Here is a 12,850-nt window from a genome sequence, read left to right as displayed (position 1 = left end):
TAGGTGTTTGTTCAGTTATGTGTGACCCGTTAGAGTGCCGACCATATTTCGGATGTCATGTCTGTTTAGGCTAATAAGTCGACGTGTCAGTTTCGGCGATAGTGCAGGAATCGCCTCTTTCGACTGTCTGAGACATTTGTCCATCGGGTTCCATGTAGGTTGTTGGTGAGAGAGCGTATGCATGACCGTATTTGGCTGAAGGGTAGCGGCAGGACTGGCCCTGGGCCAGCCACTTGCGTTTCCGACCCCCGCCTTGCAAGTTCATCCGCTGCATCGTTCCCCAACGAACCGCTGTGTCCTTTGATCCATTGCAGAGTTACCCAGTTGTTAGAGGCAGCTCGTTCTAAGGATCGGTGACACTCGTATATCAGCGCTGAGTTATATGTGTTGCTCCCCAGCGCATTCAGTACTGCCATACTATCGGATAGAATACGGATATAATATCCGTGTATTTTCATCCTTAGTATCGCGTCTGCAGCTTCCTTGATGGCTATGCATTCGCATTGGAATATGGAGCTGTGTGTGCCTAAGGGTATAGAGGTGTGTATATTCAGATCCTGTGAGAAGATGCCAGCTCCAGTTCCGGCTGCCATTTTGGAACCGTCTGTGTAAATTCTGAGTTCATTTACACCTGACTGGTCAAAAATTCAATCCAATTTCAAAATAACTTTATTAACCAATAAATAAAACTATGTACAAAACCAGTGTATGTAGATCCTAATAGTACATTATCATGGTTTTAGGTATTGTTATGTGTGAACTTAGGCCTATTAGAAACATTTAAGACAGAATAGATTCAGTACAGAGTATAGAAACGTTGTTAGGTATTTAACTGTGAGGTAGGAATTAATTATTCAGCAAGATTTAGTCTATGTAAGCCTATGTGTTTACACAGGAATTTTTTTCTATTTGCAACGAGTTAAAAAAGCAATTGCGTTTTATTAGAGGGTAGGATTAAACTTGGGCTCTAATAGACCATCTCTCGGAAAAAGTAAATGTGTGCCAAAACTCCATAGAAAGGAGCGTAATTGGAGTTCGGAGACGAGACAAAGTTTAGTTAGAAAGCATAAAGAGTCAGACAAAATTCAAAAACGCACACAAGCTTTGTCAAAAGCAAAAGTGGAAATGGGCTGGACACATTCTGAGGGAAAAGAAAGAGAAATGGACAAAAACCGTTACAGAATGGTATCCAAGAGACGGGAAACGAAGGAAAGTTAGACAGATTGGAGGACAGGTGGGAGGACGATTTTAAAAGGATAGCAGGACCGGACTGGATGAAAGTAGCCAGAGGCCGAATAAGGGGCAAGTCTTTAGAGGAGGCCTTTGTCGAGAGACAAATTACTAGTTAAGCTAATCTAAGTTTTATTTATAAGAAAAATTAAGTCACTAGTAATAATAAAGGCTATTTTATTTTTATTTTTTATTTTATTTTCATTTTATAGAGGGTAGGAGAGTTAGACATAATCCGAAAAAAATAATCTCATTCATTACATAGTATCCAGTAAATAATTTTAAGAGAACGTAACGTATATTTACGTTGACGAATTCTACGTAGACGTAGTGGCCGCTAGTTTTAAATAGTGTAAAATAGAGTAGTAGACAAATGAGTACGTACACTGTGAAGACGTGTAACATCATAAATTGAATCAGTAGCTCACTGCGTGTAAAACATAAACTAGAACTCATTGATGCTATTGCTTATAATAAATAGTATTTCAAGGTTCGAATAATTGTCACCGCCTTCTTATTCCACATGTCAATTTCGTATTCAGTCAGAAATCACATTAAACTTTTATCTAGAATCTCCATACACTCCTGTTTTTTTATGAATACAATACCTTTGACACCAATGTAGATTCAAATGATATGATCCTTACTTATATTTGTGTGTTACGCTCTCATGCATAAGCGACTCCAAGAGCATCATTAAATTTTGCACATACGTTACCAGGAGTACATAAAATGATTAAAGATAAAAATAACCTGAACTTTATAAAGAATTGAGCTATTGTAGGAAAGAAAATAATTTCAAAGGTTCTAGGATTATAAAAAAAGCCCTAAAATACCATTGACTCAGTAGGGATATCGTTTATAAAGTATAGCCGCCATGAAAAATTATGATTTCTGCAACATGGGTATCTTTGTTAAGGGAAAAAGAGAATAAATTTGGGATCATATTGAAAAACCGCACCTACCTAATTATGATTTTAACAATATGGATATAATTTCAAAGATTCTCGTGTGCACAGATAACTGATTAGGTACATGTTTAAGGACCTAGTGCAGTCTTAGTAAGACTACCTTACGGTTAATTTAAACAGTTTCATTTTACATAAAAAAGTTTATCTCTCAGAAAAATGAACTTTCATCCATAGTCTCACTCGACACTTTTACCATCTTCATTACCAGCTTCTCAATCACAGTGATTCAACCACTGGTCCAATGACTGTGTAATCATTAGGTAAGTTGTAATAGCCGAACTATAATTAGTTAGGACTATAAATCTTTCATCCATAATTTCAACGACTGTCTTACGAATTTTTAACCATGTCACGTGTCCTGACGCGAGTTTAACATTTAACATTTTTAAGTTTAACCCATCCCAAGAAAACTGCTCAAACCGCTCACGTTTTTCAATACATTTATAGCAGATTTAATGTCATTGTATTTATATCAATATAGTTGCATATAAATACAATGTGAACTTCTATTAGATTAAGGTTTATTTTAAAGAAAAATTTTTGGAATTATTTAATATGGGACGGTTAACCGCTTCGTAACGTAACGCGTTACGGCACCAGTCTGTCTGGCTTCCCTTTGGCACGCATACAGCATAGGGCAGTTTAACGGCCGTTCCCAATATACTATCTACAGATAGAGATAAATTACTACCTTCTACTGTCAATAATTACCTGTCCCAATATACCCGATAAGTCATTCTTATCGCCTTATATTGGTACGCGTTGCAATCTCCATACAAACTTCTATCGCTGGAAAGCTATACATCGTCCCATTGACAGACAGCGTGTACGGAGTTACCGTCGATAAGTTTATTGGGACAGAAAAGTAAACGATAGCTACGATTTTTATCTCAAGTGAGGGATAGACTGAATATTGGGAACGGCCGTAAGTTATCACGTCTATCGGGACGCACTCGTTTATTTTTTTATTTATCTATTATTAATTCATTTAATGCAATGACACAGTATATTTATTGATATTTTATTCAACAATATGATAGAGAGACTAGAGTTGGGTACTAAATGTCGGCAATTAATTTTCAATTGGCTGCTGCCACAATATTCTTTTTCATGTATTGAGCGCATAGATATCTTCATATTATTATTAACCACATGCAAGGGCAATGCATCATAGGCAATCAGGCACTGCGTACCTCGTTATAACCTAAATAAATATAGCACTAGTGTTAAAGTTAGGTAATTTACTACCAACGGTAGGCAGTCTAAAGATTGCATATACGAAGCAAGCAGCGTTTCATAGAACTGATGTTGTATTGTCTAAATAAAGCGTAACTAGGACCAGTTAGATCTACAGAGCCTATCCTCCTACAAAATCAATGCACGCCCCTGACCACATGTGAGAATATTCAGAAATGCACAACGTTATTTTTTTTTTATGAAAATAAGGTCGAGGCAAACAGGACGTTCAGCTGATGGTAATTGATACGCCCTACCCATTAGATGTGCTAGATTACATCATACAGTGCGAAAGCAGAAGCATTATATACAAATCCGACAAAAATAAGCGCAAAAATTAATATTGTAGGACACAGACTAGTTGCTTCCAACTAAAACCAAAAACTTGGTTTTTGAGCAATTATTATGTTTAGTATTTATTTATTTTTTATATAAAATGTACATTTAGAATTTCACAATTCTTGAGAAAACCAAAAAACTCATTCGAGTTTTACCGTGTCGTGGCGTTGTACAAGATAAGTCAAAATCCTATTAATATTATAAATGTGAAAGTTTGTATGTCTGGATGTATGTTTGAACTTCTTTAACGCAAAAACTACTGAATGGATTTTGATGAAAATTTATAATAATATAGCTTACACACCAGAATAACACATAGGCTATTATTTATAAATTTATCGCGTGAATTATACTTTATATGGCTAAACAACGTTTGCCGGGTCAGCTAATATACGATATTATTTAATTTTTAAAGTAGTAAAAAAATCGAAATATATGTGTTCCAATTTCACAATAATTAAAAAGTTGAAAAAAAGTAAAGTTTTTATGTAACAGTATTTATGGCCAGACTAGTTATATAATATTTTTTTGTATCATAAGAAAAAAAGAACTTAAAACTACATACTTATATTAATGACAATACAAAATACAAAAAAAAAACATAAGAATTTAGGTGTAGACATAACTAACAAATACATTCGATTAACCACACGTATTGCACTGATTTTTTCTCGTCCTCTCTCTCTCGTAAGAGTTACAAAATATTAGTTTAATACTCTTTAATTTGATATAAGCTGCAGCTAATCTTACCTATTACTGCATTGTAGTAATTCGGGGAAATTTACCGCAAAAATAATAGCAAGATAATTGGAGCGTGCGAGTAGGTAGAACATCATCTCTACTAGCGTTAATTCTCACAGCTTTAGCCCGAGACACGTGTAGGTTATTACTTTTTTTTAAAACGTTAATAACCTATTAAATAACTAGAAAAAGCTATCTTTACAACATTAAACAATGATACAATATAATGGACATCCGACAAAAATAATTTAAAAATTATTTTATACGTCCGATTGAAATATAATTATTTTATTATTAAACTATAAATATACAGCGTGGCGCTACTAAAATGGCGATACTACACCAACACACGAAGAACTATTTAAACGTAATCATAAAAAAGTACAATCAAAAATAAAATACATAAATCACCTGAATTAATAAATTTTTCATAATATTATTTGGGAACATCCTGTAAGAAATCTAGTAATCAATCTGCCGGCAGTCACATAGTCATCGCCGGCAAGCTTGCCTCCTATATCTCAAATTATATATATATATACATATATATAGATGAGATATTGAGATATATATATATATATAATTACATATATATAGATGAGATATTGAGATATACATATATATAATGCGACTTTGAGGTTATTTAATTTCATAATAATTTAAATCAAGTAAAAATCAAGTTTTAGTCGATTTTAATATTTTTAATAGAGAAAATTTAAATTTAAACGGGATTCTGCCCTTGAAATATTTCTATTTATACTTGACTCTGTTGCTGATAAGGATCAATCTTTGCAAATAAATGTATTACTAAACTCCGTTGTATTGTTTCCAGTCTTTGCGAGTGAATTCTATAGCTTGGGCTCCAGACTATGAAAGTATATTCTAAGATACTTATAACTATTATTATATAAGGTGATTTTAGTATTTTATTAGTCTGAAGTCTTTATTGTTTCGTTTTACAAAAGGCTTAATAAAAAGGTTTAATTTTGAGGCTCTGAATTTGAATCTTTAAAAAAAATCAACATAATTTCCAAATATACCTATATACCCATCCCTATTCTGAAATAACACATAAAATAAAAGTCATAGATATATAAATAGATGTTATATTTATTTCTGTTCTTGTCGATTAAATTACGTACAGTGCTTATTAATACGTAAGTATCCATTTCTACTGTGTACTAATATTCTATAACAAAGTGCCTATGTCTAGTAAGATATCAAACATTGTACGAGATATCCTTAGTATCACTAGATTACCTAGGCATAATAATAATCTAGGAGAGATTAACAATTTGTTTTGAAAAGCTTACCGATGCTCTAATTACGGTTTTCAAACGATACCTTAGTATGTGCAATTAATAAGTGTATTAGAATCTGTGGGCAATTTAATTCAGAGTGTATAATGAATCAAGCTTCATACGAAGTCTAGTTCTGTAGTTACACTACTTATCAGTACGTCGAGGCGGACGGATCTATTTCAGGCCAAATTTACCTGACTGTTAAAGTAATATTTTCGTAACATCTTAATCAAACTAAACCTACAAAAGTACTAAAACATATCGCGATGGAAATTAAAAAGAAAAAGAATAAGTAAGTTATTTATTCGTTTTTTTTTATAGATAAGTTGTAGTAGTATTTTTTTGTGATTTACTCCTAATTTCAAAATAGTTTCAAATTATTAATAACGCTAAGCGAATTTTAATTTATAGCTATTGCAATTAGAATGATGGTTTATATGTAAATTTTATTATTGAAACCAAGTACATTAGTGAAAAGGACAACAGAATTCCTACGTAAATAAAACTTAGTTATTCAATTTTGAAAAGTGTGTGTTTTTCTTATGAACGCACGCAGGAAGTTATTTCTTCTTTGGCGTAATAAAACATAAATAAGCACTTGAAACAATTTATTCCTCGTGCTATTTAACGTTTGTGAAAAACAATATTGTAATTAATAAGGTATTAAATACAATTAATGAAAATATTATTACACTTGATAAAATAGTTAAATAACTTATTAAAATATATAAAATTCTCGTGTCGCAATGTTAGTTACCTTACTAGTCAGAAACGGTTTTATTGATTTTTACCAAATTTTATATGCATATTCAGCAGGTCAATCGGCTACTATCTATTTTTAATACACCTAAATGATAAGGGTTGTTCATCCTTAACATTTTTTTTAATTTTTGGACAAATTTTTTTGTTTTTATTTTATTATGATTCAGCATTGAAAAATACAAAAAACTTAAAATTTTCGCCCTTTTACGATCGATAAATCGAATCGAAAATAGTTCTACTATTTGTGTATCGCTATTTTTACATTATTCTGTTCCATTCACAAAACCGCTATAGGGTTGCAAGGTAGCAATCGAATGCAATAATTGTAGTACGATATATTTGGTACGTCTGAGAATCTGTTGCATTTATTTTTTATACCGCAAAAATTTTTGTTATTGAATTTTTTTAAATGACTTTATATTGCAATACATCGTTTGCTGGGTCAGCTAGTGTTACATAAAATTAAAATTAGTTAATGAAATTTATTTAATTTTCGTCCATTGGTCGTGGTTCAGTAGACATATGAGTTACAAGAAGCTTGGCAGCTGAAGTATGATACAAATGGTCTAGTTGACCAGCTTACGTCATTGTGTCGGATTTGTGTGATATCGCATATAAAAATTAACACTGATAATTTTTTCCTAACGTAGCAGAAGATGGAGTATTTATTACGCCTAAAGTTATTATGCATTCTGCCATAGATTATTTTGATACAGTTATAAGCATGTGATGTCACTTCGCTTCAGGTTAATTATCGGCCCATTCTATCACTAAAATAAAATATGTTATAAAGAATTTAGAGTGACTTAAACTGAATATATGAAGTCTAATATATATTGTAGATTAAAGAATCTGTAACATTGTCTTTTATAATAGAAAATGATATTAGCTTCTGGCTCCCAAAAAGATAGTAAAAGTGACATTAACTAGATGAATAAATTCTAAAATACTTTTAACCGACTTCAAAAAGAAGGAGGTTCTCAATTCGATTGGTTTTTTTTATTTATGTATGCAGACCGATTACGCTGAGATTTTACCTGATTCTTTGATGTGGAATAGTTGCCATAAAATTTTTATATAGTTTGGCCTAGTAGTTTTTATTTATGAATATTTTCATGAACATTTTTGCATGTTTAGGTGGATGATGTAAGGCTTTTTAGGAGCTTTCATTTAGGTTGATTATATATTAGCCTGTGTCCCGATAAGTGGGTCTTAGGCTACCTGTCATTCATAGGTAGCAAACGTTCGTTACGATATTTCACTATCACACAACCACATAAACAACGTTTTTTGGAGTTGATTGGGACCTTTATTAATTAAGGCACGCGGTACCTTTCGTAAGCCTACCCATAGCTACTTAAAAAATAACTAATTAATTTATTATGACAATATAAAGCAACGAACGATTAGTTTATCTAATATTATCGAGAATAACCTTCTGTTGTTTACAGAACAACCTGTAACAGACACTTAAAAGTAAAAAAAACTACGTTTAAAAAAACCGACTTCAAAAAAATTTAAGTATAAAATAATAAAGATTTAGTATAATATCCTCTTATGCAAGCCTGATTTAAGGGATAATATTAATAAAATACTAATATTTGTATGTGCTACTACTAAAGTCAGTATCAAACTCAAAAAAAAATAAAACTTCATATTATAAACAGGCATACGAATAATAGTATTTTATTAATAATAAAGCTTTGCATAAGAGGTGTTTTATATTAAATCTTTATTTAGTTATTTTATACTTTTTAGTTTTTGAAGTCATTTTATTTAAACGTAATTTTTTTGTAGATTAAAGATTCACTTATATTTTTATTATACTTTTTTAGGGAAGAGAAAAGGCAAATGAATAAATGTCTGAATCGATATCGAATTCAATATTGTAAGTAAGATACTATACGAGAAGATATTTTATTCGTTTCAGCCTGAGAGTATGAAGTGCATGAAACTCGGCTAGTCCATTTCTAAGAAAATGCATTACAATTAAATTTATTCGTAAAATACCCTGGATTCGATCGCTCCTTTCGTTAGGTGTGGCATCATTTAAAGTCATTTATGTTAAAGTAACCAATGCAACACCGAAGCTCCTTTAAATTTCGTATTTTGTATTGTTTCAGAGATTTTTGTAAAGGTATATACATACCTACTTGTCCAACAATATACGCACTCGGCTTAGGTTTTATTTTTGATTTATTTACTAACTAGCTGACCTGGCAAACGTTGTTTTGTCATATACATTATATATGTAAACCTTCCTTGAGCTTCAACGAATCTATTACAAAAGATTTCATTGAGATCGGTCGAACAGTTTAGGAGTTATTAGGAAACATACAAACATACATTCTCTTATATATATGTCAGGTCAGCTAGTTAGTAAATAAATCAAAAATATATATATATATTTATTATATATATATATATATATATATATATATATATATATATATATATATATATATATATATATATATATATATATATATATATTATTTTAAAGTTTCATCAAAATCCATTCAGTAGTTTTTGTGTTAAGGAAGTTCTTACATACATCCAGACATACAAACTTTCACATTTATAATATTAGTAGGAGAATATTTTTTTTGTTTTGACTAAGCCGAGTAGTAGATGAGATGTTTACTTATATTTGGTTCTTGTGTTATTATTGAATGATACTTTCCTTGCTCAAGTTTTTAGCTTGTGGTGTTAAACACATTCCGTTTTCTAATTCATCTAATAGGTCTCATTTGATAGCTGATGATCAATTTCGCCAATATCATTCTATATCGATTATATTTTCAACATCGATAATTATTGTCAAGCAAGAGTTCATTTAGGTACAGATGTTGGTTTTAGTCACAATTTTATTAGTTAATCTAATTTAGGTATTATGACAAGTTAATTATTTTGTATTATTTGCCAGCTTTATGCTTTTTGCCAGTTATCTCTTCGATAACTTGAATTTGAATAAAAAAGCATATTTTACGCTCTACTTTTATTTGAGATTTTGAATAAAAAAGCATATTTTACGCTCTACTTTTATTTGAGATTTAAGTGTCATTAAATATCATAAAAAGGGATTAATCGAAATACTAAAATATTTTAAAGTGGAAATTGGAACTAGAGAAATTGGCGAGACTTTAAGTCCACCCACTATTTTAAAAGTATACATGTCTCATCGAACTGAAAAGACGGCAAAAAAAAACATTTCACCGTTTGCTTAATCAAAATTTCTCTTAAGCAGCTGCATTACTGACTTTTTTAGAGTCTCTTCAAGGAACATTTATATATTTACTAGCTGACCCAGCTATATTAAAATCGCTATACAAAAGTTACTGTTGATCGTAGATGCATGAAAATTTGAAATTATATGTATTTTTTAATGCTGACTCATAATCAAACAAATTAAAAAAATAATAATAATGGCTTGGACAACCCTTAACATTTAGGGGGATGAAAAATAGATGTTGTCCGATTCTCAGACCTACCCAATATGCACTCAAAATTTCATGCGGTCTAGCCGTTTCGAAGGAGTTTAACTACAAACACCGCGACAAGAGAATTTTATTTATAGACATTGTGGGCAATCTGTCACGCATTTTTGGCTATTGCCTGTAGGGCTACTACAATATTTCTAACAGACCAGGACATCTACAAATTATATGCATGTGTGTGTGAATATATTACTTAACTATTTATGTTATTATTTTATTTATGTTTCCGTAGTTCTTATACCTAAGATACACTTATGGTATTTTCAATTCAATAAATATTAAGTTACATGTTTTATTGTTACAGTGATAAGCACAAACAAGATCAGATAAGCAATTCATACTTCCAGATTGTAAGTACTAATTGATTTTATTGCATAATTGTATTTAATCCACTTGTAAATGTATTTAATACATAGCTTTAGTCTGTCTGTCTGTTATTAAGAGCGTCATTTAATCATATTTGTACTAAGATAGGAGATAAGTGTCAATTTGTGATATGGAGTTTTTCAGTCTGTATAATAATACTTGATAATACCAATAAGTATTATATCACAGACATAATAAGAATATAATTTTCTTTATCTGTAACCACTTCAGATGATTCTAAATTAATGTGGGCGGCGGTGATCACTTAACATCAGGTTACCTGTATGCTCGTTCCTCCTCTCTTTCAAAAAAAAGATAGAAGAGGGGGCAAACGGGCTAGAGATGCCCAATTGAGTGGTGAAGAAACCCTCCATGGACATCCACAACACCAGGAATCAAGAGATATGTTACGGGCTTTTAAGTTGGGAGTATGCTCTACGTTCGCAGATTTATTTATTGGCATTACACTAGTACACGACGTCAGATAGAAAATTGTATTTTTTTTTATGAAAATAAGGGACGAGACCAGTAGGACGTTCAGCTGATGGTAATTGATACACCCTACACATGACAATGCAGTGCCGAACAGGATTCTTGAAAAACCCAAAAATTCTGTGCGGTACAATTGCGCTCGTCACCCTGAGACATAAGGTGTTAAGTCTTATTTGCCTAGTAATTTCACTAGCTTCGGCGCCTTTCAGACCGAAACACAGTAATGTTTACACATTACTGCTTCACGGCAGAAATAGGCGCCGTTCTGGTACCCATAATCTAGTCGGCTTCCTGTGCAAAGGAGCCTCCCACTGGCAAGTTTTTCATCATACGTAACTTTATCTTTTCACTTTGAATATAAATTAAGTGTCATCCGCAAACAATACTACCCTATGATATTTTTTCTACAAGGTTATACGTGACATTACAAAAGCTTAAACAATAATCCGCTTTTAACATTAAATCTCTAATTTTAGATTATTTCAATATTTATTTACAAATCCGTATAGTACCTATAGCCACTTACCGGTTCAAATACCGATATAAAATACCATTAAGTCATCCCCTAGATGGACAGAAATGTTCCATTGACCTACTATTGAATTGAGAGAAGCTTGATAAAAATAACAAGTAAACTAAAGGCTAAAGATTTATCACAGATAGTGATGATCTATTTAATAGCCAAAATTATTCTTAATTAATAGTCTTAAGTAACAAAACCATCTTGAACGACCAACGAATGCACAACTTTGTTTAAAAAAAAATTATTTGCTTTAAATATTGTAAATCAAAAAGCACTCAATTAAGTAATTCACAAAGATAAGGAATATTGTAATCAATAGTATAATTACCACCTAGAATAGCTATATTTTGTGAATGATACATTTTTATTGTTTTAATACTGTGTGCATAAAGATTTGCACGGGTTTTGTCTCGTGTTGCGAAGATATTCAGTCATCTGCAATAAACGTATTTACAATTGCCATCATACCACTTCGATATCATTGGATAATACCACTCATCTAAAATGATATGTGTGTTTAAAGAGAAGTTAATAATACTGACTACAGCGTAAAAATATTATGCCCTAGTTAATAAGTGTATGGTTTTATTAAAACCTAATATAGAAAGAGAATTTCTATATCACATGCAGTGCTATGTATAAACTTAGATCAATATACATCTAGATGGACTGTAATAGCTGTGAAAACATCAATAGAGGTTGACAGTTAACCTTTATTTCTACCAATGCACGCACACTAACACAACGTGACACACAAATCGCGAGTGTAAAACGTAGCTTGTCACGCACACTAAAGTAATAAACCTGGCCTGTTTTCATCGGTTGTCTAGCAGCAAGAGGTCTAGATAGAGATCTAGATTCTAGACGTATAAATTATCTAAGGTATAAAAAATTCGAAGCGTTAGGAACCGACGCGTGAATAACCCCGTCCTTCGTTGTCCGTCTGTCAAAGTGCTTTTTGTCGTCTTTTGAGTCCTCTAACAGTTAAATTAAAACAGAATACTGCAAGACTTCGGTGCCTTAGGGCTATAAAAATAATTTGCAGTTGGGAGTGTAATGTACCGTACGCATATTAATTTAAAAATTAGAATTATCTTTAACAACTACAATCATAATTTTTGAAAAAATATGTACAGTGTTCTGTTGAATTTAGTATTCTTAATATCCGGACGACCGAGCCTCGGATTTTTAAGAATGTACAAAACTTGAACAAAAAAAAAAACTAATAGGACATCTGGATTCGAACCGGGGTCTTCTGCTTTCCGGATCACCCAATGTCCCATCTGAGCTATAATAGTCTTGTATATAGTGGCGAAATTTACCTTTGTATTCTAATGTTATTGTAGCTGTTTCTCATTCAAACATGGATAAAACCATTTTTTTTAAATTGAA

At 31.7% G+C, this 12,850-nt stretch overlaps 1 protein-coding gene across 1 annotated transcript in view; it reads left to right on the top strand.

Annotated features, from left to right (window-relative positions):
• Window positions 1-5,949: 5,949 nt before the first annotated feature.
• Window positions 5,950-12,850, top strand: part of LOC126979024 (multidrug resistance protein homolog 49-like) — a 42,339-nt gene continuing 35,438 nt past the window's right edge. Inside the window, exons 1-2 of the mRNA XM_050828178.1 lie at window positions 5,950-6,110; window positions 10,382-10,427. Of these exons, the coding sequence (XP_050684135.1) occupies window positions 6,085-6,110; window positions 10,382-10,427 (72 nt within the window). The 5' untranslated portion in view covers window positions 5,950-6,084. The remainder of the gene's footprint in view (window positions 6,111-10,381; window positions 10,428-12,850) is intronic.

This window comes from Leptidea sinapis, chromosome Z (assembly GCF_905404315.1).
Source record: "Leptidea sinapis chromosome Z, ilLepSina1.1, whole genome shotgun sequence".
In the NCBI taxonomy this organism is placed as follows: domain Eukaryota; kingdom Metazoa; phylum Arthropoda; class Insecta; order Lepidoptera; family Pieridae; genus Leptidea; species Leptidea sinapis.
The sequence above is the reverse complement of the archived record's forward strand: the minus strand, read 5'-3'. Positions and strand labels throughout refer to the sequence as shown.